This window comes from Aricia agestis, chromosome 15, assembly GCF_905147365.1.
Source record: "Aricia agestis chromosome 15, ilAriAges1.1, whole genome shotgun sequence".
Lineage (NCBI taxonomy): Eukaryota > Metazoa > Arthropoda > Insecta > Lepidoptera > Lycaenidae > Aricia > Aricia agestis.
In genome coordinates, this window is record NC_056420.1 from 4,537,384 (window position 1) to 4,564,323 (window position 26,940).

Below are 26,940 nucleotides of genomic sequence, written 5' to 3' on the forward strand. Positions count from 1 at the left end.
CTGTATGGTACTGCGTGCACTGGATCGGCATTTCTGCGCCTGAGACCGGAATTTATGCCGATGACGTCATCCGCAGCCGCGTCTATGGGTCAATTTATATATTTAGTATCAAAACTGAACATAGCAAATCCAACCTTAACTCTAAAGCGTTAACGCACACATTTCATATATACATTAATAGCTAAATTGCCGATGCGGAATCTGAATGCAGTGGACGCACCCCATCGGCATTTCGTAAATGACGACGCTCCATAACGACGACGACCTACGCTCCGATTCCGATGCAGTGAACGCGCAGCTTTAGGGGGAAAACGTTTTGAATAGTTGGCAACACTGGGCATGTCATAAGTCATTTTTTGTCAACAAAAAATATAAAAATACTTGGGTCACAGAGTGCTACTTTATATACTAGGTACTTGGGTTTTGGTCAAAGGTTTTGGTGGGTACTTAAGTACTGTTTATTTTGTTTTGATCAAAATAGCATTTAATAAACTTAATTAATATTAATCTATGAATGAAACGTTTACATACGGCTTTCGGTATAATACTTTAGAAAAGTATTAGTATTGCGTTTCAAATAAAGTAACCAATTTAGCCAGTCAATATTTTCATCGCTTTGCGCTTGTTTATAGAATTTACAACAAGGGAAAAAAAAAGAACTCAACAGTTCAACTATGGAAAATCAGCAGTTCTTATTCCTTGGAATCAAAGTGAAGCCTGGGCCAATAGAAAGACATAAACTTGAAAATTTCTCCTTAGAGAATAGTGTTTTAAAATTGAAAAACGAGGCCGAAACAAAAGCAAATCTTCCAGCTTCCTCTTTAGGTAAGTTAAATAAGCTGTAAAAGTAAATAAATATCAATACAATCTCATTAATATTTTAAAATGTAAAAGTAAATTCTGCTGTCTTCAATATAACCTTTCAAACAAATATTGTTCTGTAGCATGACTCAACATAAAATATATTTTACTCAATAATAAAAGTAGTTTTAACATATTTTTAGAACTAGTGCATCATGGAAAAATATTAAAGGACAATGACACTTTAAACAACAGTGGTGTCAAAAATGGTGAAATGGTACATGTTTTGAAGAAAAAGTTACCAAACCCACCCCCTCCACCTCCGACATACACAGATGCCCAGCTGCAGCAGCTGAACTCCGAGCTACGGACCTTAGGGTGCACACCAAATGCACCCGGTTGGACAAGAGCTATGCAGGTAAAATACCATTAAAACCTAAAAGCTTTATAGCAAATAGCTTAGTGGCATACCTTTTTTATGGAAGTAACATAATGTGTAAGAGCTATGACGTACCTGAGCACTAAAAGCAACATGTTACAAACAAGTTCAAAATTTAAAAACACATCCAAGCAAATCAAATGTATACTTCTATACTATAATATTATAAATGCGAAAGTATCTCTGTCTGTCTTGCTTTCACGCCAAAACTACCCAACCAATTGTAATGAAATTTTGTATACAGATAGTCTAAAGCCTGAGAGAGGACACAGGCTACTTTTTTTTACTGGAAAAAAGGGTTGTAAGGGGGTGAAAATGCGTAAATTTGTTCAAATTAAGTAAGTTCCAAAAATTCATAATAGATGGCGCCGTGCGTCTCCTACATCGCGCTGACGCTTGCTCAGACGTCTTTCTATAAGAGGTGGTATCATCTTATATTCGTCTTTCGATTTTTTCGATTGTTATTTCTTTTTTACGTTATTAAATAACTCAGTTCTTTATCTATGCAGTGACGTAAGTGTAACCTATCTATCATAAATAGTATTATGGGTAAAGTTGTGTAATTGGGGGGCTAAATAAGCTTTAAAATTTGGCATAAAATATAAAGTTTAATTTAAAAAAATGAAATATTATGTGCACACTGCATAGCTGATTTAAGGGGTACCAGGGTTTTTTTTTATAAAAGCTTTTGACACCAATTTTGTTGTTGAAGTCCACGCAGACGAAGTCGCGGGCAACAGCTAGTATACTATACAGTATACATGTGAAAAGTTAGTTATTATTCAGATTTCAGACAAAATGTGTATCATTAATATTATTTTAAACTTTTTTTTGAAGCTTTTAAATGATGAATCTGCAATGGCAGAGATAATAGAGCAAATACCATCGCTGGCGGATGATTGCATGACTTCTTCAATACTACATGAAGTGGAGCTACTAGCAGCCCTGGGAGCTAATGTACAGACCATGAGACGGGGGGCAGAGGCCTATCCGGACCTCCCAAATGCCCTCCGAATGCTATTACGGCTTGTGAGATCACGTTCAACCAGTGGCACCACCGATAATGGTAATATTACACACTACTTAGCAACATTATTGTTAAAAAAACATTTTATTTTCAAGTCTACTACTTACCTTTACGTAAGTAGTAGACCACATGCCCAAACTGTTCATAGTTAATTTATTAGATTAGATATTTAATTAATAAGATATTGTTAGGCCGTACACAAAATGAAGATCATTTCGCAAAAACAAAACTAAATGACGCCCGCAACTCTGCTGCACCAAAATTCGTCTATCACGCGGAAACCGTAAATTGTTTCGCTAAAACAACTCATATGTCTGTCCCGTCTTGAAAAGTATCTCCATGTCAACATCTAAATTGGTTCAGCCATTTAAGTGTTTTATTAGGAACCCATTCACGGAACTCAAAGTATTTCCATACGAAACATTTTTAGCAAAATCGGTGCAGTGGTTTGGGAATTAGGTGTGAAAAGGTAACAGACACACTTTCGCATTTATAATATTAAGTATAGATCTTATTTTGTTGTAGCTCCAACTTCGGGCTTCGCCTACTCACTGGAGGCACTGTCGGAAGACGAGGAGGGGGACGAGGAAGAGGCCGAGGGGGAGGAGGGGGAGGCGCGCAACACCATCACGCAGGAGCTGCTCGCCGCCGCGCTCAGGGTCAGTGACGGATTTTTTATGAGTGTAGGGCGTAGGCCACTTTATTCCCACCGCCCCTTGTATGAAATCGGCCCCTAGGATGCTCCCGCCCATAGGCCGCGGTAAATCCAGGACTGCTCTCAGGGTTTGTGTATTCACTGTGGATAATGGAGCACAAAAGGGAAGAGGTGGGGATTTTTGCCAAAATATTCAGCTAGATGTGGCGATTACTATTATGTATTCACTTCGCTTACACAGTATTAATAATAATTATTATTTATCCCATTGCTTCTTTTATTTAATTATTATTATTATCAAATTTTTACATCGTGTATGTTTTAGGCGGCGACAGAAGCGGCTATATCGTCGAACGTGCGCGGCTCGGAGGCGCTGCAGACCCCCGCCGCCGCCTCCCCCGCCACGCCCCTCACGCCCGCCGCACCAGGTACCATTCAGTGGTTTTGTCAATTGACCCTTGACTAAAAGCACGACTATCATCTGAAACTGTTAATTACACAATTATCTCCCCAGGAAACATTATATTGTTATATTTTTTCATAAATTAATCAAGACACCATTTATAGTGATTTTTTTCGAAAAATATTAAATTTTATTAGTTCCGAGTGTCTGTGTCTACTGAGGTCTGAGTGGAAGAATCAAATAAGTAACATTTCATAACATACCGACAATTGCTCATTTTTATCCCTTATTATTTTTACAAACCTTGTAAATAATCTACTTCATCACCTGGCTAATATTATTTAAATTTTTCCGACTCTAAAGCCTCCATTTATGCAAAATAACGGCAATTTATCCATGTTACTTACATGGTTCTTCCACTCACATCTTCAATTATTATGTCTTATACAAGACATCTAAGACATTACAATGCTGATGGTATTGTTTTATACAGGTGCAAGTAGTTCGGGCGGCGGAGCGCGCGCGGCCATCACGCCGGAGATGTTCAGCGAGGCCATCAGCGCCGCGCTCAGCCAGGCGCCCGCGCCCATGGACCAGAGCGCCAACGGTGAGTACAGTCAATCAAGAATCAAGATCCAGAATCGAGATCACTTATTCACAAATGAAGACGTGAAAATTAATTTGAAATAAAAAAACCGTGCATTTTATATTGTGTAGTCATATTGGCCAGGTGATATAGTAGATAAGTTACAAGGTTTGTCCTACGGAAAAAAATTTGTAAATGTTGTAAAAATTAGTAAATGTAGTAAATGTTACAAAATGTTAGTTATCATGTTCTTGTACTCACGTCTTGAAATAAGGCATTGTGTGTGTGTGACATTTTTGAGATTACATTATAATCTGTCTATCTCTAGTATCTCCATGCCCAGCAAACTCGGTTATAGGTCTACCAGAATCTGATGGCAAAAAGTGAGAAAATAATTTGACTCTAGCAATGCCGGGGTAATAGGAATAAAACATTTTCATCCTTTTTTATATATTTATTTTGTGTGTGAAACATGCAAATATAAAAATTTATCCAATGATCAACGATATTTTTTGAAAATCTGCTGTCAAAATTGCCGTAAACCTATAAGGGGGATATTAGATTATCATATATATTGGATCCGAGATCATTGAGTCAATGATATTGGATAATGTAATATAGACATATGATTCATTTCTTCCTTGATCATAGATTTTTGACATTTGCTGAGAGATTGGATCCAATACGGTCATAGAAATAGGTGTTGCCAGTTATTTAATATAAAAAAGAGTTTTTAATTTCTTGTTCGTTAATATGTTTCAAATAATGTAATGTAATTATTTTTCTTATTATATACTTGGATAATCTTGCTGAAATAACAAAAAACAAGCCATATTGAAAATGACAATGTCTTTTGACAAATCGAATTCTCTGAGATCTAGTAACCCTGACGTCAATACCTGTCAGCGTTAGCGCTCTCCATTGGCTATTGAAACCACATATGACGTAAAATAGGATCAATGAAATATGATAATGTAATATGCACATATGATCAAATGATCATATATATTGGATCCTATATATGATCATAGAAATGATCATATATAAATGATAATGTAATACCCCCCTAAATGGTTTGATGGCCCCTCTTCAAGATGGGCCAGCGCTGGGCGATCGAATGGCGCATGCAATGGCTATGCAATGGTCGCAACGCCTCTACATGATGGCCGTGTTCAGTTGTGATCTAAACGTCGTTCAAGATGGACGTGTAAGCATTAGCCATTGTGGCAATGCAAAACGTGCATTTTTAATAATTTTTTGACTTCACCAGATGACCCGGTGAACTTCTAATGACCTTCCCTCCTAATATCATTAATTTTAAGCTCGAAATACGAATAATTATTTCGAGCTTAAAATTAATGGTTTATGGTAGTGATGATGATGATAATGATGAATGTAATAATAGCATAATGTACTTTCCGTTCTTAAAACAACGCTGAAACTCCCAAACTTGGATCTTTAAAAAGTCAGGAGTTATGTATTGTATAAGCTATTATTATTGTAGGTAAAGTTTCATTAAAATTCGTTCAGTATTTTTTGAGTAAAAGAGTAACAAACATCCATACATCCATACAAACTTTCGCCTTTATCATATTAATATAGCTACATTCATTATGAGACCACGTACTCGTCATTTTGAATGAAATTAGTAAATTGTAATACGAATTACGACGTCCTCGCTCGACCGCGGCTTGGGCATCGACTGTCGTATCGCCAACGTGTAGAGGCGTACCGCCATCGCTGGGCCATCATCCTTTGATGTGCGGCCGAAAAACCGACACCGCCGCCATTCCACGGCCAGCGCTGGCGCCATCGACCATCCTACGCCACTACGTCCTCCCCACGCTGATCGCGTGGCCATCGTGATGGCCCACTACACTGGCCCATCGTAAAGAGCCGCAATGAGCGTGAAGTTGGCGTGAAGAGCAAACAGACAGACACACTTTCGCATTTATAATATTATGAGGATGATTTTAACATGTAAAACATAAAAATTCAAACAAAATGAAGTGGAATAAGTGCATGAAAGTGTATATTTATTACTTTATAATAATATGGTATGGATTGTCAATTTCAGCGTCGTCATCTCAGAGCCCCGCTGCCAACGAGGAGGATTACTCCACGCAGCTCCGACACATGCAGGAGATGGGCCTGACCGATGTGGCGCTCAACGTGCGCGCCCTCATCATATGTGGAGGTAATTACAAACTTCAATAAATGATATTGCTAATCAGTGCAGGCTTTAGCACTGCCAACGACCTGGGCGACATTTCTTCGGTGCCCCCTTACTGGAATTTTAATATTCCGAAAATCGACTTTGTTAAGGCGCCCCTTTAAGGCCTCTACAGATTGGGCGGACCCGGTCCATGCTGAAGTTGGTTTTCGCAAATGTAATACCTGCCTCGTGTTCAGGTTGTACAAATTTGACAGTTTTGATGGTTCGTCGTTCTCTACACACGAACGAACCTAGTCCATCCAAATAAATGTCAAACCAGAATGACATTTGTAAAATTGTTTGCATAGCTCTGGGCTGGATACAAAATGTTTTTGCTATGAAATAGAACATATGATTTCGATTCGATTTCGAATTTGTATTTTTTTTTGACAACGTACAGAAAAACTCTCATAGATTAAGGTTTTATAAAAATTAATCTGTGAGAGTTTTTCTTCATATTGTAGTTTAGTTTTTGTACAAATAAAAAAAACTGTTCTATTCTAAAGCCCCAATTATTTTAAAAGTAAAGACAGGAGTCGTAACTCGTAAGCAATGCTTAGTTGCGTTAAATTTATTACAGTAAATGTTTCCTTAATTACAGGCAGATATTTGTTTATTTGGCAGCACTTAACCCACGTGTCTTTGATGGTCCGAGGTGGACCATCAAAACTGTCAAAGTGTACAGAGTTAATATAGCTATGAACCAATTTGACAGCTGTCAAATTCATCCACGCCTATCAACGCCTAACTTCTCTCTGGACCGGGTCCGTCCGTCTGTAGAAGCCATTATGTTCACCTGGGCGGTCGTCCAGTGTCGCCCGTCCCCTAACGCCGCTACTTGCTAATCACTGGCAAAGATATTAGCTCCTCTATGGTATTATAAAGCATAGGTGTGACAAGACAGGATGTTTTAGTACACACTACACATCAAATACCTGTCTCAAGCATCTCGTCTAAAACACAAATTATTATTTGCAATGAGAAAATAATAGTCAATCGGACTGGGTGCCCAATAAATGTTTAAGTAGGCACTGCACTGACCATTGCGTATGAGGCAAGTGCAATTTGGTCAGCGCAACTTTCTACAACACAAGTAAAACAGGTAGCGAATGTTGCCTAGGTATCTCAGCCATCATTAAAAACGGCGATTTGATTTTGTCAAAGAAGCTGTATGTTAACATTACTAAACGATGTTTCCTTCCAGGTGACGTTAATGCTGCAATCAATTTAGTCTTCAGCGGGGCCATTGGCGATGACTCAATATAATAATTATTACGAATGACCTAAATGTTAAAAAAAGCTCAATCCTATAATAATCTTTAAAAAAATATGTTTAGTACTTAGAATATATTAATGAAATATCATTTTGTTTAAGTTTGTTTATTAATACTTGAAAATTCTAATCCAAATATTAAATATTTAATTGCATAATGGCAAGTAGTGAGCACATTGAAAATAAAGTATTAAACATTTAACGTCTCTTATTTACCTGGGCCCTAATTTTTGTACCTCGAATCTTAATGAAGTCTCGCTAGTATGCGATTAAAAGAACCAAGAATCGACGTACGAAAATTAGACTCATGTTTAACATACATTAATCAAGAAGAAACTGCAGTAGACCTAACTGCACTGCAGCGAAACGACACTACACATTCTAATATTCTTTGTACGAGATAACTGCATAAGGGTCCCCGCAGACTTACAATTTCAAGTTGGCCGACTATCGTACAAACCACAGAAATAGATCAAGATAGAAGCGCAATTTCGCTCCAATTTGTATGAACACGAGCGTGTCACTTTTTTCATACCTACTTCTATCTTGATCTATTTCTGTGGTTTGTACGATAGTCGGCCAACTTAAAGTTTGTGGTTTGTACGATAGTCGGCCAACTTAAAATTGTATATCTGCGAAGACCCCAACGCGGCAGCGAAACTACGCGACACACTTCAGTATACCATAGCACACAGTCAGAAGCGCCGCGTCGCTTCGTTGCAATATAGTTCCGCCCAGTGCGTTTTCATTATAAGACTACACACAGACGCCACAAGTCGCGTTAAAGTGGTATTGAACACAAACGGCAATGCATGTATGTACCATGTAGGTGGGTACTGAGTTACTACTTACTGACCAACGTAACGAGGTGTGTAACTGATTACACAGCGAGCATGACGTACTGACTGCACGAATGCTCGCTGTGTAATAAGTTGCATTACACCTCGAAACGTTAGTACGCCTCAGTACCCACATAGGTACCCTACCTTATTATATTGCATCTCGTAGCTCGCTCTTTTCTGCGGTTAGCGACATCTGTGTGCAACCAGCTACAAATAATAAACACTTGGAAACGTAACTTCCATACTTCAACCGTTTTTTGGTTCCTTTTCGCACACTAAAATATGGCAATAGCAACAAAACACTAACACTCAAAGAAGGATGGGCACTTCGTACCCACCAATGTAGCACATTGAGACATATACCAAATAAAAGGGCTTGAAAAGTTGAACATTTTATTGTATGACGAAAAATCTCTAAACCATGAAAGAAAAAAGCTAATGAGGGTAGAAGGTAAGAAAAAAACACCCTGTATTATTGCATCAATTTATAAAGTTGCTGGTGGTTGCTGGTAAGGAATCATTTCTAGAAAGTAATCATATATGACAAACTTAAGGAAAGTGTTATATTTTAGTATATTCTTTCATATTTTAAAGAAATATATGGGAAAACAATAAAACCTTAAAAAACCTTTCCTGTTGCTAATTATAAAACATTTCCCCAAAGCGATTATAATATACGATAAAATCCAGGAAAGGTTAGATTTTTAAGGTTTTATTGTTTTCTCATACATTTCATTAAAATATGAAAGAATATACTAAAATACAACACTTTCCTCAAGTTTGCCATATACAATTACTTTCTAGAAATGATTCCTTATCAGTAACACTACAAATTGATGCAATAATACAGCGAGTTTTTTTGTGATTTTTTCTTACCTTCTACCCTCATTAACTTTTTTCTCCCATGGTTTAGAGATTTTATGTCATACAAGAAAATGTACAACTTTTCAAGCCCTTTCATTTGATATATTATGTTTCAACGTGCTACAGCTTGGGTACGGGTCCCATACAAAAAATGCCCCTTCTTCTTTACGAAATAAAGCCGTTGACTTGTCACTTCTATATTTACACAGAATTGTGTACCGAATAACTGCATATAGTAGGCATGTATTCGGGTCACATTTTGTAGACTAATGAACAAATTTTTTGACACAGTTACTCTTCCTTAGTTTTTATTATTTATAGGCAACCAGACTTAATTTCACATTTTTACAAGTGAACTAAGTGTGTGGAGTGACAGTAAAAGTCCTAATCCATATGATATACAACAATATAATTTACAACTAACATTCATATTACTATAAGTAGTAGGCAAATAGTGCTGCCTTTCAACAATGTATGTTTAGAACCCATACAATTTTATTTTCATGATGAAATAATCATGGAGCTCTACCGATATTCACAAAACCCAGCATTGTGCATAAGTAGACAGGTATATATAAAAAATGCTAGTTTACCTGATATGGACTTAAAAAGTTGTCAACTTTCAGCTACAACAATTTTATCGTAATTTATAAATTAATACTTTTTACAATTTTATGTCAACAATATAAAAATAGTGTCACAGTTTTTGTGTAAACAAGTTGTGTTGCAATCTTCATCACTTCAACATTTTGTACCCCTATGGTTTGAAAAATACTACATTATTATTATTTATTATCAATTTGGTAAAAAAAATACGAGTTCAATATTCTTATTGACTTTTTAGAATATAAAAATATACCTTTCTTGTAATTTTCATAGGAAAATACTTGTGTAACAAAATATGTACAAACATAATACACAAAGTAATATAAATTAAAGCTATTTAAAGGCTAGTCACATTAAAATAAACAATGATATCACAAATATGCTATGGCCCATAGGCCATAGCGTAGTGCTGTTTGCATATATGTAGTATAAATTGAGTCACATTTAATATGTCTAAAGATAGATAAAATAAAGCAAACATTTAAACAGCACTAAATATATAGACTTATTTATATGGCTTTGTCTTAAAATTCTTCCTCTTATTATTTCCCTTGCATGTGGAATTTTCTTTGTCTCGGCATTCCTCCCTTTTGTGCATACGTTTGAAATACCAATCTCCAGAATTTGTAGTGGACACATTGAGTAGTTCTTTTTGCCTCTTCCTTGCCTCCTTACGATATTGGGCGCGATTATCAAACCAATTTGAGATTTTACTATTCTTTTTCTGCGGTTCTTCCTGCTTAAAATAATCGCTATAAAGGTGCATTTCCCTTTCACTACCCTCCCTTATAATATGTGGTTTATTGTCATCAGTAACATCTTGATTCATTTTGTTGTTTACAAAATCATAATTGTTAACTAGTTTATTGGACATGTCGTCATAATACCTCTGAATTCCTTCTTTTATGTCCCAACTTTCGTGTTTATTCTTCCTTTTAGTATTTTTGAATGGTTTTTTACGGTCTTGCGATTTTTGTTTCAGTTTACGCTTGGGTGTATGTTTGTCTTTCACAAATTCTTCTTCACTACTAAAAGGTTCAATTAGTTCATCTTTAGCAACTTCAACTTTTTTATAATGTTTTTCATTTTTTCCATTATTTTGGTACACATTTTCATCTCTAATATTTATGTTGATATTATGACTCTTGAGAGAATCTGCATAGCTAATTTTAGTTTCTTTCCAAATAGTATCTTTTTCTTCTTTTAATGAAGGCATTGCTCCTTCATATTTATCGGGTTCTATAGCTATAGATTCATCAGTAACAATTATTTCTGGAATTGACATCTTATCTATCTCTTGTTTATTTATAGGTTTAATTTTAGATATATTCTGTAATGGCAGTTGATTGTGATTAGGTTTTTTAATTTTATTTTCATCCTGTTTCTGTGGATAGGAATTTACTGATCTTTTGTATTTTTTCCCCTCTTCTGCATTGTTTTTCAAATATTTCTGGATGTTATGAATTTTTTGCTGGCGACACTCAGCCGTTTGTTGCTTGTTGAGGGATACCTCTGATTCTCTCTCACATTCATAATGAAGATTATCTTCAATTATGAGTGACAACTCTCTCAGTTTATTTCTGTAGTTGGCAGTTTCTGCTTGCAATTTATACAAGTCTGACATAATTTTGTTGAATGCTGGCATCGTCTGTGCCGGGCAGTCGTGTTTGACGCCCCACATGTGGCCTATGGCTACCCCTGCAGCGGTCATGACACTCACCAGCATTATGATATTTAGTACTGTGCTCAGCCTATTATTTCTCCGGTGCACATAAATTTTATGCTTCATACTATCGCCAGTTTCATCATCTTCAACTAGAGGTTCCTTGTCACTTTCTCCGCATGTTACATTTGTTTCTAAATCAACATCCTGTGAACTATAAATGGGTATCTCCTCTCTTATGGCCTGCCTCTCTGGGCTTGAATTCATAATGACCGATGATTCTAGGCAGTAAGGAGATTCAGTTTCACTATCACTGATTATGGATATACCGTCTGTGTCTTCATCTTTTTCACACACATCTTCAATCACACTGCAAAAACAGTTTCATTGAGACATTTTTGTAAGTAACGACATTAATTATAAGTTATAACTAAATACTTTTAATCAATCTCAGTGATAATGGCCATTGCAATTGAATGTTTTGTAGTAAATGAAATACTGCTATAAAGCCAGCATGGAGAAGAGGAGCATGCAAAATTGACCATGTACCTTTCTCGTTAAAATAACCACCCCATATGTTAGTAATAAACCTATATTTACCTTGTGTGAAGTTTTTGTGACTCAAATGAAGGGGAATCGGCGTTACGTGCTGTTTCATTATCTAACAAAGTCCAACTCTCCCCGGAATCGGAATCACTATGGTCAGAAATAGGACTTTCCATATTTTGACTAAAAGTGAATTAAAAATAAAGTGAAAAATTCTTAAATTGCGCAGTAACCGAGAACGTTCTTCATTTTAGGTTACTCGGAGATTCAGTATTTCTGTGATTACCTGTTATGTGTATATTTCACAAGAATTTTGAAATCTAAAAATATTATATGAAATTACGGCAAATTATTAATGTAAACAAAACAATGGCATTGCGTTTTGCAAAATGATTGTGTTCCTTTTCATTTTGACGTACATGACAGATGTCATACCAGATGACAATTTTTTTTTTGTTTAGGTTCTCCCCTAGTCTATGGTAATAATGCAACGAACCTTTTAATTTACTAGTACAGTAGTCCAATTTTATGGAAATACCATTTTAATATACCTAGGTATATTAACGCTTCGCTAGGTATATTAATTTTATATTGAAAACACAGGTGACACCTAGCACTTATCAACTACCACTAACTACACTTTAAAAATCAAGTACCTACCAACAGACAACATTTAGAACATAAATTGCTTCCCATTTAAACAACGGAACGAAATCTAAACACCACATTTTCTTAATTACATATTGTATTTTTCAGTACTTGGGTCTTCGACAGCAAAATTTTTATCACAAGTAAATGAAATGGTTACAGCATATCGCACTCCAGATGTTACTTTTTCTACATAGTGCAGATTTTCACCACCACTAGTAAAAACACTGAGTCTAGCTTTTTTTGGCTCTATTGTGCTATTCTGCTTTTCATCCATAAACACAAACCGTCCACCTTTGAAGTCCAGATTATAATCACTAAGATACAAGAGACTAGTATAATGGAATGACTTGTATGTTTCCTGAAACAAATATTTTAAAGTAAATTATAATTAGTTTTCATATTATGTACTAAAAAAAACTTGTAAAGTTTTTTAAGAAACTGAAACAAAGCTAAAATGAAAATACTTCTGGCAGTTTATTTGTTCATTTAATTTCAGTACCTTTGCTGAGCTTAATAAAGCAGTGCACCTGCTTATATCTAAGGATAAAATAATTAGAGAAGTCTATACATTAATTTCCAACTTTTGATTATTCTTATTTCAAAAAAAAAAAGAAAATAATATACCTTATCCACATGAGGATGCCAGTATTCATCATGTATAGTGATAGCTTTCTTGGGTGTAATTTCCGAAAAAAATGTTGGATGTGTAAGGTAAATTTTTGTAGGATCTACATCAAAGTGATGTGCAATTGCAAATTTTATTTTATCTTTAATCACCTGCAAAATAAAAGATATTTGTTTATAGTGGTGCATAATATAAGATTTAAAACAATTTGAAATTATTGTTCAAGAATAGTTGCAACTTACCCTGTATGTGTTAAAATCGCTTTGGGTAAATAAATTTTTCATACTGTTTAATTTATAAATATTTACAAACTGTTGCCCTTTTGACAAAGCACCACTGTGGAGATCTAAAATTGATGCACCACCACTAGAGCCACCAAGCTTTAAACCCTTTATGGCAATTTGTAACAACTCTTCTGCTTCTCTCACTGAAATAATCTTATCAGTGATATATCTTCTGCATTCTTTAGGTGCGCATCCTTCATACTTGTCTACTTCTTTCGAGTATTCCGCAGAGCATTCCACTGTTAAGCCTTTTCCAGCTAAAAGATCGCTTTGCCTAGCAAAAGTGATAAACTTCTCATTTTTGGATGAGAAGTACACAATAATTAGAAGTGAGAAAATTACTACTGATCTAGATAGAACTCTTAAAGGTAAACTTCTATTGGGAGATCTGTAAAAAAATAAACTGCTTCATCAGTACAATTGTAAATTTGTAATTATTTTTTTGCTAATTGTTATCAAAACTTACGATGTTCCTTTACTCTTTACTTCGCGCTGCTCTTTACTTTTTTGTAGCTCATTATATTTGTTCCTGTTCCTTACACTAGTCATTATTGATAAAACTTAATCGTATAATTATAAAATCACTTTTAATTAGGTATTTTAGCAAATATATACTAGTAATCTGTGATTTTAGCCATAGAGGAAAATAATACACGGGGCAAGCGGGCTCTACAAATATATTAAACTATACTAGTAATCTGTGAAGCGTACACAAATCAAGCTCGATCACGGAATGGATTTTTGACATGTTGTTTTTGACAGTCACAAATAGGGTATAATCCATAGACATAATATATATATATATTATGTCTATGGTATAATCATAGAATAAGGATATATAGTGCGTCCATGTAATTAAGTACTACAAGTGTACTACGTACCATAGACATAATATATACTGTCGTAAAGACCACCTGACAACTCGAAAATGCGTGACCATTTTTCAAAGATATTTTAAAATATCTTTTCCATTTTTAGGGTTCCGTACCTCAAAAGGAAAAAACGGAACCCTTATAGGATCACTTTGTTGTCCGTCTGTCCGTCCGTCCGTCTGTCAAGACCCTTTTTCTCAGGAACGCGTGGAGGTATGAAGCATATCAATTACTCAGGTCTACTGTCCCTTGAAGCTGTGAAAAAATCAAACTTCTAAGCCAACGCAATCAAAAGATACAGCCGTTTATGCCGCAAATTTTCGACACTTGCAAGGGAATCAAAACCTACAGGGTGCTTCCCGTGAACTCAGAATCTTGAAATTTGGTACGAAGCAACGTCTTATAGCATAGATAAAGGAAAAATTACGAAAACCATAAATTTTTAGTTACATCACATAATATATATTTTTTTAATAATTTTAAACTTACTACCCATTTCCTCATAAACGCGTAGAGGTATTAAATTGAAATTCATACCAAATACTCAGGTCTATAATACCTTTAAGCTGTCGGAACCCTCGGTGCGCGAGTCCGACTCGCACTTGGCCGGTTTTTTTTGATCTGTCAATGTGTGCGTGTGCTAGTGATGTATATTTTACTATCGATAGTATAGTATTTTGCTATCGATAGTTTAGTCCGTTCGAGTTATTTTACCTGAGTGTCTATAACAAATAAATAATATGCAACTTTGATAGATTTGTATTTCAAATTAGATATCATAAATTTTAATTGGCAAAAAAAGGTGACGATTGAAAAGTAGATACACATTTTCTTTTGGAATGATTTTTCAATCGTCGGATATGTTATGACATGAGGTTCTTATAAGGGTAAATAATTTACACTTAACACATTATAAAGTTACTTATTTATTACTCAGGTAAAATCTATCTGGTAAATCAGTCCTTACATTGAAAGTAAACGTTGAAAGTAAACAACACACATAGTATATTATATTTTATTCTTAAATTAAATACATATTATAAAATATCATAATATTTTATTACAATTATTTTGAACCGACTTCCAAACAGGAGGAGTCTAGACGTTCGCCTGTGGATATATTTTTATGTATGTTCAACGATTACTCCGCCGTTTATGAACCGATTTTCAATTTTTTTCTTTTGCTGTACATTGTATTGTTCCGAGTAGGTATCATGATCACAAAAGTGGTGATCTGGTGATGGAAACAATGAGAAATCGAAGTGACTCCTTGATATTCAAATGGGAACATATGGTCCCAGAAAACGTTCAAAATCTTTCGATTAATAAATTTAAAAAAGTAGTCAAAGAACGTTTTGTGCCAAAGCCAAAATGATTTCATAATTGATGGCACATCTTGGGAGTAATAAAATAATAAAAAATAAATAATAAAAAATGTTTTATTTCGTGGTAAATTTGAATCAAATTTTTTCAGAATGTCTACCTGATGCCTACCACCGGTTCGGGAACTACCCCGGCGAGAAGAACCGGCGTAAGAAACTCGCACAGTAGAATGCTGAATGACTGCTTGCAAGGCTACTTCTACATGACTTACAATTATTATGTATCTATCTATATTTACATTGTATAATTTTTAGTTACAGCATTGTAAATTTTGTTTTAAAAGATTATTTTTTTTTCTCACTTTTTTTGGTAAAAAGTGGGCGTGCGAGTTTCTTACGCCGCGCCGGTTCTTCTCGTCGGCTTAGTTACCGAACCGGTGGTAGGCACCATGTATTCTGAAAATATATTTTATTTTAGATTTGTTCAGAAATAAAGCAATTTTGATTTAGATTTTTTAAAACACCAACTGTAAGTATAGAAAACGTTAAGGACAGCTAAAATGAGTAAAATTATTATTTTTAAACAAAAAATTAAAACCGACTTCCAAGGCAATGACAATAGTAATATTATACTTAAATGAACTAAAAAGTATTAAATAATTCTTATTCTGTACTCAGTATTAATTCTGTTCTCAATCTTCATTATTTTGCAATCGGTACCAGCTAACCTAATCGCCAGTTCTCTGACAGAATAGGTATAACAGCAACTTATATACTTAGGACTGGTACCGACTTCAAAATTATGAAGATTGAGTACAGAATAAGGATTATTTAATACTTTTTAGTTCATATAAGTATAATCTTAAATGAACTAAAAAGCATTAATTGCTTATAATTGCTTATTTTTAATAATTGCTTCAGTAACAAGTGCAACAGTATGTCAAACTTACTGGCACAAATAAAGTTGGGATAGCTCCTTTAACCAAAATAGTATTTATTCTAATTTTTCTTTAAAAATTTTCAATGAAATGTTTGCCTACATATTGTTGAATTTTTCTTGGGATTCCAACCAACACGCCCAATTAATTTCAGCCATTTTACTCTTATTAGAGGATCTTGAGGGAATCTGTAAAACAAATGATTATGATATATAAATATAAACCTTCCTCTAGTTTTAGAGTCACTCTATATTATAGTAGTTATATTATATTAGCTATATTATACTATACTATATTATATTAGTTAAAATAAGATAATATGTCCTTTTTAGTCCGGCCGCACATTTTCCGAATTTCTGATCACAAAAATTCGGACGCCCCGCCCCGCTCATACATTTTGACACGTCAGAAATTCTTTTAGTATGATGGGTCTACAACAAAATGTATGAACAGAGTGCGTTCCGCCGGGCGTCCGAATTTTTCTGATCAGAAATTTCGGATAATGTGCGGCCGGGCTTAAGGTGATAAATATAAAGGTAAATGATTTTTATTTTAGATTTATGTTATTGTAAAATATCGATAAGCATATCGATAAATTTGATTCAAGCACTAGCGTATATGTAAGAAATTTTGATGAAAAATTTTTCTTCAAAATTTGTGTAATATAGGAACAATAGTACCTTTAGTTACGCAAAATATGAAAGTAAAAGGGAGGATTCACAATATTTTATTTGAAATAGAGAACTAAAGACCAGAATACAGCAAAAATAAACACATCGTAGCAATTAGGACATGAAGATTAATTACGGGTGAAATGTATATTTTTCAGGATTATTCCTATGATTTACACTGCAATCACTCACAGCACAAGTTATTATTGTTATATATAATAGTATTTGTTGAAAATAACATACGATTTAAATAATAAATTGCAAATACCGAAAGTGCATAAAAACGATTGACGACTTTTGACGACCTGTCAAATAAAAGTTGTTACAATTTTCATTAGACTGCCTCTCTCTTTTCATCTTGTTATAATTCCATAAAGGATTTTCTTCTCTCTCGCACTCTTTGTTGGTCTTTAGCATTATATTATGTCTATGCTACGTACAGTACTGTACAGCTGTACGTAGTACTACTTATTAATTCCATGAGTGCGTCAAGAATGTCTAGGAGGCGAAACTTTTTTTTATAGTAATAGCAACACTCTTTTGATATTTGTCCCTTTGTTGTATCAATACTCTATGACATAAAATTTACAAAACAAAGATTTTCAACTTCCTTAAATTTAGTTTTACAATGTGAAAACTACATGTTACTGTGATTATTATTAATAATCAAAGTAAAAGACGTGTCATAGTGCTGAAAATTTGAAGATTTTCATTGAAGAAAAATAGTAAACCGCGAAAATATCACTGAAATTCTCGCGTCCACATTTCCTATTCTGATCGCTCAATCGCCCTAGTAGCAGGTAATTATGCGTTTGATTTATACATTTTATTGTTAATTGCAATTTTAATTAGCCTGACTAAGTATTATCTATAATAAAACAACAATTTTACATAAACCTTATGTTTACATAAACAATGAACTGTCAAAGAAATCTATCATATAACGCGCCTAACAATGATTGATACTTTGACTTAGGTGCTTTGGCCTTTGCGTAATTATGTACCTTAATAATATAAGTAATAATAATAATATAGCCTTTTATTCAGAACAACTTATTCTAATTACATATTTATAAATTAACTTAAACATGGATTAAAGATGGTGATGGAACAAGATGGTAAAATTCTCGTGTCACAGTGTATGTGCTTAACTCCTTTAACACTTTGATGCAGCGTTATATAATATTATAATTATTACGTTTTATGTTTACAGATAGCAGAAAAAGCGTTTAATGAAATAACCGAAATGACTGGGAGAATTTATGCTATCATTTTGAAAAAAAAAAAAGTGTTTTTTTTTTCAGTGTAATTTTCAGTGGAAAATAAATACAAGGAGTGGGAATTAACCCTTTATTAGGATATTGAAGAGCTGATTAATGAAGATGAAACTGCCTCTTCACTGTGACACCACTGCTGTAACTACATGGACCTAGAAAGTGGCGATGATTCTATTTCCGACTGCATTGTGGAATATTATTTGGATGCTCATATTTTATTAAAATAAAAAAATCCTGTTTTTCATTTATTATTTTTATTATTTTCTTAAATAGGTAAGTAGTTCTTTAATAAAAAAGGAGTGTGCTTCTCTCAGCTCTCACTGGTCATCAAAGTAGCTCTGCAGCTCTCAGGGAGAGGGTACGTAAATAGCAAGTGTTATAAATTCATAATATGTAACACTAGTGACTAGATGTCCCGGTGAACTTCGTGTCACTTATAAACCTTCCCTGGACTTCCAGGAATATTTTAAGACTAAAATTAGCCACACCGGTTCAACCGTTTAATCGAGTTATTGCATTTTTTATATAGTCCATCAAGAAAGTGAAGAAATTAAAAAGTGGCAACATCGTAGTGTCATCCCTTTTTAGGGTTCCGTATAGGGAAAGCAAATCTCGCGAGATCGGGGCTCAAGCGAGATCCCGCGAGTTTATGAATACAATACCGCGAGATCTCGCCAATTTCGAGATCTCGCGAGATTAGCAGTTTGGTGGTGTTTTTTTGCCAATAATCACAATATTTGAATAAGTTACGAAAAAAAAGTAATGAATATTATAAGTATTATAAGATTAACATTCATTTTCACGATTTTTTTCAATAGAATTTTATGCATCAAACATTGTTTGATGTATCTCTCTATAATTTTTAAGTAGTAAACTTTGACATACGTATCTACTATCTATCAAATTACAAATTAAAGAAACAGCCAGTCTTCTCTTCTAATGCACTTTTATAATTTTAGACGTGGGGTAATATAGTGGACATCCGCGGTAAAACGATAGGGAAGTAAAGTAAATGGAAATATATGGAAACGCTTTTAAATTTCCGTCGACGATAACTTTTTAACGTGCACGTTAGAGGACATCACAACGTTTACACTTCTGAACCGCACAAAAAGTCCGCGGTGCCTAAAATCAAAAGGGCATTTAACGTATCCCATTACCCAACGTTTTATCGTGGAAGCCGGCGTCCACGAAAACGTGATGTCCAGAATTATAAAAGCGCACTATCAAACACAAATCTTTTAGTAATAAAAAAGTTATTTTATAACAAAAAAATCAAAGAGAAGTTAAAATTCAGGACCTAGTTGAGAATCACAGTGCCCAGTTGCTTAGGCCAGCTCCTCTTTGTTTTAACTTCGTGATCGCAACTCCGTCCGTGTCAGTCTGCGCTTCAAATAAGACGTTTTTATGCTCAAGTGCAATCTCGTCAAACTCGCGAGATCTCGCCTTTTTTTCGTCCGAGATCAATCTCGCTAAAAAAGGCCGAGATCTCGCGAGAACGAGATTGCATTCCCTAGTTCCGTAGCCAAATGGCAAAAAACGAAACCCTTATAGATTCGTCATGACTGTCTGTCTGTCTGTCTGCCGGTCTGTCTGTCTGTCTGTCTGTCCGTCCGTATGTCACAGCCACTTTTCTCCGAAACTATAAGAGTATAATATAACTATAGAAACTTGGTAAGTAGATGTAGTCTGTGAACCGCTTTAAGATTTTGATACAAAAATTAAAAAATTGTGATTTTTTTTTTGTTTCAGTTGTATCATATTATACAACTGAAACAAAAAAAAAATCATCTAACCTATGCGTGTGGGGTATCTATGAATAGGTCTTTAAAAAATGTAGGGGCATGATAAGTCTAAAAAAATATATGATGTACATTACTACAAAAACTACCAACGAAAATTGGTTCGAACGAGATTTAGCCAGTAGTTTTTTTATACGTCATAAATGGTAAACCTTAATTTAACTTTCATTAAAATAACTGAAATATGAAAATAAATCAAAAACCTCTTAATTTCATAGAAATATACCTTATTGCTGCTGCGCAACCCTTCATGGGCGAGTCCAACTCGCACTTGGCCGGTTTTTCTTAGATTGATTTGAAAGGGATGATGCCACTTTTTAAATTCTTCACTTTCTTGACAGAGACAGACTATGACATATACAAAGATTATAATATTTTACATAGATTAGATTGTTTCTTGTAAGTTGTAATGTCGTAAATTAAACACACACTACAACTACATCATAATTATTTTAAATTTTCTTAACTACATAATATATTATATAAATTATATTTACAACGTGTTTTTTTATTTAATTTAAAGTATCAAAATCTTTTATAGTGACTGGATACAGTGTGGCCATAAGAGGCCACACCGGAAACAAGTGGCGACTCTATTAATGTCGTGACTTTTTTGACGGGCTATAAGTAGATAGCTTCTTATGCCGGCTCTCGACATAGGCGAACGCGTTGGCCAACGCGTCTGCAGACGCGTTGGCCCAATGTGTAGAACGGGCGTTCGCGCGTTGGCCAACGTCTAAATACCTACGGCCAACGCGCGAACGCCCGTTCTACACATTGGGCCAACGCGTCTGCAGACGCGTTGGCCAACGCGTTCGCCTATGTCGAGAGCCGCCATTAGCTCGCCAGCGTGTGGTCATTTTATGCTTGTGTGCAATTGCCGTAGTGTGATTGTAGGGATGGGCGTATATCGATAAAAACATAAAATTAGACTACAGCTATCGACCAATATGTTATAGATTTAAATTTATAGATTTTTATCACGTTAATATAGATTTTTCCAACATCAAAAAAATGATGTTATTAATTCGACCCGTATGTTCAAAAGTATATGAAAATACTTTTATATAAATAAAATATTTACACAAATAGTTTAAAATATACATAATAACTAGATGTCCCGCGCGGCTTCGCCCGCGTAAATTAGAAATTTTACAGAATCCGTAGCTACATTTTCCCATAAAAAATATTTCCCCCGTTTTTCCCACATTTTCCTGAGTTTCTTCTGTCGGATTAGTCTTAGAGTAATAGCAGCGTTTTACCCTGAAATAAAACGCTTATTAAATACTTACCTTATTTGAAGCATAATAATTGAGACAGTCACTTCCGTTTCCGTTCCGTTTCCGTTCCGTTTTCCTTTTCTTTCCTGAATGTTGGTAGCTCTGTCAACCTTGGCGCCATCATCGAGCAGGTAGAGGGAGAATTCCCGCTCGACTATGATCATTGAGTCGAAATTACACCAGGCAGAAATAAAGTTATGCTTCAAATAAGGTAAGTATTTAATAAGCGTTTTATTTCAGGGTAAAACGCTGCTATTAAACACTTGACCGTTATTTGAAGCATAATAATTGAGACGTGTTTGTTATCGCCTGGTGATGATGTAGGGTAGGTTGTCTCACATTGAATCGGGTAAATTTCAAAGTCTCGTAGAATGCTTGTTTCTAAATTAATTCCCCAAATTTTTTTAAATATAGTTTGAAAATTTATTTAACTTCAATAAGGCCAACAATTTTATTTAAAATTCTGTTTGGTTTTAGCAATAAAAAATAAATTATAAAAAATTAGATTTGGTTAAATGTGTCCTTTGGGAGGTACACATTTAACCGGGGTATTTTCCACATTGAACCGCCTTATAAATCATTTACATTTAGACTAATTTGTATTTAAATTGCTTTGTAATGTAATAAAAAGCTAAATATCGATAGTATTATATTTATTATTTTACCATAAAACTAAAGTTTACAACGTCACTGTTCATTTGTACTTGAGCAACATGATTTTTATCACAAAATAATTAATAAAAGCTCTAAATCTTATAACCTAGACCTACTTTAAGCATAACAAAACATTTTTCTTAAACTTTTCGTTCAATTATTAGACCATTTTTTCTCGCTGCCAACTATAAGGGATAGTTATGTTATTTACCATCGCCATTTGGTACGCTACTTTACGACAGTCTTTTGGGGTCAGTCCATAAAATTTTAAAGTGCATTCTAAAATGTACTGTTTATAAACATCTTCTTGTTCGCTGGTAAAAATGAGATGATTGTCATAATTCGGTAGCAATCTCTTCCTAGCAAGGTCCTCTACGTTGACGTGCAAGTATTTTTCTACGTAACGTCGTAAAGTTGGGAACGCAATGTCATAAGTTTTCTAATACTTTCGCCTGATCTATGCAATTATTGGCAGCTGAATGTCCACCTCTTTTTCTTACTAACACCTTATTTCGCGCCATACTGTAACAAAATAAATAATTATGGTATTAGTACACATTTAACCTGTGGGGTGGTGCACATTGAGCCATGGTTCAATGTGTACCACCTACAAGTGGCTCATTGTGGGACAGACCACATTTTGGCAACTAATCTCAAAATTTTAGCCAGAAAATAATCTCGCACAGTAACGAATTAAGGTGCATTTTCAAGCTGGATAACTACAGTATACAGTTTTAATATAAAGAGACCAATATCATTGATTGTAAAAAAGTGAAAAAAGAAAGAAATTTGTAAAGAATACTTACTTTTCGAGTTCATTTTCGTAAAAATGCTTCTCACACAACCTCTTCGCGCGCTGGCGCCACGCAAACTAGTGGGCAGACAGAGATAGTAAATACCTCTCTTTCAGCCATTTTTGCAGAAATTGGCAACGTCGCATTTTGGAAATAAAATGGTGGTTAAATGTAGCTGCCTGGTTCAATGTGAGACATCCGACCCTACGCCAATGTGACAAAATAAAAGTAAGACGCCAATGTGAAAAAAAAATATAACAATATAAAATAAAAATAGTAATTCCTTGTGGGAATACTTCTAAAACTTTATAAATGAATATATAGGTGATATAAGAGTGATGGAATAGAAAATCCAGTGTTCAAACACTTTTTTACACAATTACTACACCAAAAACTCATTGACAAATCAAAAATACAACTTGTAAAAGCTTTGATATGGACATAATGAAATCAACTAAAGGAACAAAATAATTTCTTAAATCGTTAGAATTAGATTAAAGTACTAGTTTTTGTACCGATTTTCAATAACGGCCCCAAAAGTATTTCATGAATGGATACATTGTCTATCCAACTTTCAGCCATAGCTGAGCGGACGTTACCTGGTGGTGCAGTTGTCTCAGACAAGCAACCAGTAAACAGCAAGGTTGCTTATTACTGGGATTGCTTAAAATCTTCCAGCTAGATTGCCTAGAATCAGAACTGTTCGTTTTAGTTATGACTAAATAAATTAATCACATTAAGAATTTTAAACCACTGTTTTCTTACAGTGTGTAAGATCATGTACACGTCTGCCCGACGAAAACAAAAGCAAAATATCTGTATGTCTAAAAAATACAAATGACTTGCGTCAACTGGCGTCAACAGTATAAGACTTCAATAAGTTTTTAATTTATGTTGTACAAGCTTTTTCAATGCAATAGATTTTAACATGTTTTACCAAACCGTAAGAACTTAAAGGGCCAGAAATCTCTGTATCAGACATGGAAGATATCTACATAAGTAAGAAAATAGTGTTATAAGAGAGCTTAATCTATTAAAAATAGATAAGCTAAGAATTTTGCAAGGACTGTGGCCGTCGGCTTGTGAGCATCATAGCATCGTGATATAAACCTGCTTGATCGGTCAAGTCGAGAGTTACATAATTAGTCACTACATGAGCTTCGGCGGAAGCAAATAGATCGGTCACACAAGTAAGCCGCATTTTCTGATCTTCTCCGTGCAAGAAGTTAACAGATTTGGGAATGATCCAATAACTCGAAAAATCTGAATGGTTATGTCCATCAGGGCATCTGACCTGGTGCGACCTTCGTCCCAAATATAGGTTATAGCTGTTCGATTGTCGCTCTGCCAAAGAACTGTCGAGCGAGTGAGAGTCTGGTGCTGACTGCTGACCTCGGAGAAGCAGAGCGCTAGAAGCTCTTTCTGATTGTAATGCATGAAATTCTCATGCTGACCATGTCCCCGTTAAGGAAAGGTGGTCGAATTGAGCACCCCAAGCTAGGTCCGACGCATCTGTTGCCAAGCAGTGCGATGGTGGACCCCAATGAATGGAAGTTGATAGATGATGACTTTGCAACCACCACCGAAGATCGTCGCTAAACGTAACGCTTGTCTCGGTAGAGAGCAGCGATTCGGAAATGCGGACTTATCCAAGTCTATGAGAAGAGACAAGAGAGCTCGGTAATGTAGCCTTCGGTACTATGAAACTGGCGAAGTTCAGGAGACCGAGGATGCTCTGTAAGGTCTTTAGATCTACCAGACTCTTTGTCAGGACTCAGGACTTTTTTTTTTTTTTTTTTTTATTAAATAAGGGGGCAAACGAGCAAACGGGTCACCTGATGGTAAGCAACTACCGTCGCCCATGGACACTCGCAACATCAGAAGAGCTGCAGGTGCGTTGCCGGCCTTTTAAGAGGGTATACGCTCTTTTCTTGAAGTTTTGCAGGTCGTATCGGTCCGGAAATACTGCTGGTGACAGTTCATTCCAGAGTTTTACAGTGCGCGGCAGAAAGTTACGCGAAAAACGCACTGTGGAAGACTGCCACTCATCAAGATGATGAGGTTGGTATGTTTTTCGCGTGGGACGATAGCGAAAAGTTGCAGGTGGTATGATTCCGAACAATTCCTCAGAGCACTCCCCGTGATACAACCCATAGAGGATGCAGAGTGAAGCAACATCTCGGCGTAATTCCAGGGGGTCCAAGCTGTTTGAAACACTATGGCAGTCAAAAAAGGCAGGACTGGTAAAATCTTTTGATGAATTTTAGACATTTTCTCGCCTGGAAGTAGCTTTTCGTTTTGAAACGTGTTCCAACGAACACCTAGAAATACCAGGTCTTGTTGAGGCGTAAGTAAAGCCTTTGAAGCAAAATGTGGACATGCTTCTGTAGGATGATTTTGTTTTAATAAGCAATAAGATAATCGTCCTAATAAACGATGATACGCAGAACTTGCTCTCTGAGGGTTTGTTTAACCCAATTGGTCAGGGAAGCAGGTGACCGGACAATAAGCAAGTAATTTGCAGCAACTTTCCCTTGTATACAGACGTAGGAGCCGTCAGTGCGATGGAGCGACTGCCAGGTAAAATAAGCTTGGGACAGGTATATTTTGCAAAGCCAATCGTCGGGTTGCAAAACGAAACTGTCATTAGTTGAACATTTATGAGCCCGAAAGGCTGAGTCAAAACATAATCGAATAGAGTGGAAAGATTGAAAATAGGACGGCAGGACCCGTCGACCTTAGGGACCAGAAACATTGTCGAAATAAAACTTGGCAAGGGGCTGGCAACTTCTAAGACACCCTGGAATATCATTTGTCGAATTTGGAGATACATATCGTCAGACTCTGTGGTAGAAAAATGATTTTGGTTTAATTTTGGAATGAACCGAGGTGGTTTCTCCATGAATGGTATGCGGTACCCTTTTAGAATCTTTATAATAATAACCTGGAGCATCTAGGCGCTGCCAACGAGAAACGGTGGTAAAACTTCAAAGTTTGACCCGCTCTGAATTTTTGATTGTCAGTTACGTTTTTTGGCATTCCCGACATCCCAGAGATTCCCGAGATCCGAAAGAGAAGCGGCATATTCACGGGTACTTTTGCCGTGGAAGTTCCCTCAGTTGTCCAATCGAGCTCCTCTCGAGTGAAAGGAACTTCGTGCATTGCCAGGCATTGACCGTGGTTCAAAATTATTTCTTTGTCCCCGTGGGGTACGATTGTATGAACAGCCTTGCGCAGGCTGGTGATCATGGGAAATGTGCGAGCTAGCACAACATCCATGATACATACCCTGCGCGGGTATATAATTCTTAGTCTGCCTCTGCGGGGGTAGGCTAAGCTCTCGAGTGAAAAGAACTTCGTGCATTGCTAGGCATTGACCGTGGTTCAAAATTTATTGTTTGTCCCTGCGGGGGACGATTGTAAGAACAGCCTTGCGCAGACTGGTGAGCATGGGAAATGTGCGAGCTAGCACAACATCCATGAGACATACCCTGCGCGGGTATATAATTCTTAGTCTGCCTCTGCGGGGGTAGGCTAAGCTCTCGAGTGAAAAAAACTTCGTGCATTGCTAGGCATTGACCGTGGTTCAAAATTTATTGTTTGTCCCTGCGGGGGACGATTGTAAGAACAGCCTTGCGCAGACTGGTGAGCATGGGAAATGTGCGAGCTAGCACAACATCCATGAGACATACCCTGCGCGGGTATATAATTCTTAGTCTGCCTCTGCGGGGGTAGGCTAAGCTCTCGAGTGAAAAGAACTTCGTGCATTGCTAGGCATTGACCGTGGTTCAAAATTTATTGTTTGTCCCTGCGGGGGACGATTGTAAGAACAGCCTTGCGCAGACTGGTG

At 35.8% G+C, this 26,940-nt stretch overlaps 3 protein-coding genes across 4 annotated transcripts; 1 reads left to right on the forward strand and 2 right to left on the reverse strand.

The window, feature by feature from the left end:
- Positions 1-370: 370 nt before the first annotated feature.
- Positions 371-7,598, forward strand: LOC121734092 (ubiquitin-like protein 7). Its single transcript, XM_042124505.1, has 9 exons — positions 371-439; positions 633-825; positions 1,005-1,219; positions 2,078-2,306; positions 2,793-2,926; positions 3,248-3,350; positions 3,819-3,932; positions 5,989-6,108; positions 7,331-7,598. The coding sequence occupies exons 2-9, from the start codon at positions 675-677 to the stop codon at positions 7,390-7,392; spliced, it is 1,128 nt and encodes a 375-aa protein (XP_041980439.1). The 5' UTR covers positions 371-439; positions 633-674; the 3' UTR covers positions 7,393-7,598.
- A 2,127-nt stretch (positions 7,599-9,725) lies between these two features.
- On the reverse strand, positions 9,726-12,341 carry LOC121734091. Of its 2 annotated transcripts, XM_042124502.1 has the most exons (3): positions 12,207-12,341; positions 11,975-12,103; positions 9,726-11,744 (listed from the first exon to the last, which is right to left on the reverse strand). In XM_042124502.1, the coding sequence occupies exons 2-3, from the start codon at positions 12,094-12,096 to the stop codon at positions 10,217-10,219; spliced, it is 1,650 nt and encodes a 549-aa protein (XP_041980436.1). In that variant the 5' UTR covers positions 12,097-12,103; positions 12,207-12,341; the 3' UTR covers positions 9,726-10,216. The 2 variants fall into 2 exon arrangements, with proteins under 2 accessions (XP_041980436.1, XP_041980438.1); XM_042124504.1 differs by lacking the exon at positions 12,207-12,341 and having other exon boundaries at positions 11,975-12,195.
- A 290-nt stretch (positions 12,342-12,631) lies between these two features.
- On the reverse strand, positions 12,632-14,082 carry LOC121734093 (2-oxoglutarate and iron-dependent oxygenase domain-containing protein 3-like). Its single transcript, XM_042124506.1, has 4 exons — positions 13,947-14,082; positions 13,439-13,868; positions 13,196-13,348; positions 12,632-12,929 (listed from the first exon to the last, which is right to left on the reverse strand). Exons 1-4 carry the CDS (start codon positions 14,027-14,029, stop codon positions 12,657-12,659), a joined length of 939 nt encoding a protein of 312 aa, XP_041980440.1. The 5' UTR covers positions 14,030-14,082; the 3' UTR covers positions 12,632-12,656.
- Between the last annotated feature and the right edge of the window lie 12,858 nt (positions 14,083-26,940).

Coding starts and splice junctions, on each gene's coding strand:
- LOC121734093 (XM_042124506.1), bottom strand. CDS start 14,029: ATGACTAGTGTAAGGAACAGGAACAAATATAATGAGCTACAAAAAAGT. Junction 13,869..13,946: donor GTAAAGAGTAAAGGAACATC/GTAAGTTTTGAT, acceptor ATTTTTTTACAG/ATCTCCCAATAGAAGTTTAC. Junction 13,349..13,438: donor GCGATTTTAACACATACAGG/GTAAGTTGCAAC, acceptor TTTATTTTGCAG/GTGATTAAAGATAAAATAAA.
- LOC121734092 (XM_042124505.1), top strand. CDS start 675: ATGGAAAATCAGCAGTTCTTATTCCTTGGAATCAAAGTGAAGCCTGGG. Junction 3,933..5,988: donor CATGGACCAGAGCGCCAACG/GTGAGTACAGTC, acceptor TGTCAATTTCAG/CGTCGTCATCTCAGAGCCCC. Junction 6,109..7,330: donor CGCCCTCATCATATGTGGAG/GTAATTACAAAC, acceptor GTTTCCTTCCAG/GTGACGTTAATGCTGCAATC.
- LOC121734091 (XM_042124502.1), bottom strand. CDS start 12,096: ATGGAAAGTCCTATTTCTGACCATAGTGATTCCGATTCCGGGGAGAGT. Junction 11,745..11,974: donor TCACAAAAACTTCACACAAG/GTAAATATAGGT, acceptor CTGTTTTTGCAG/TGTGATTGAAGATGTGTGTG.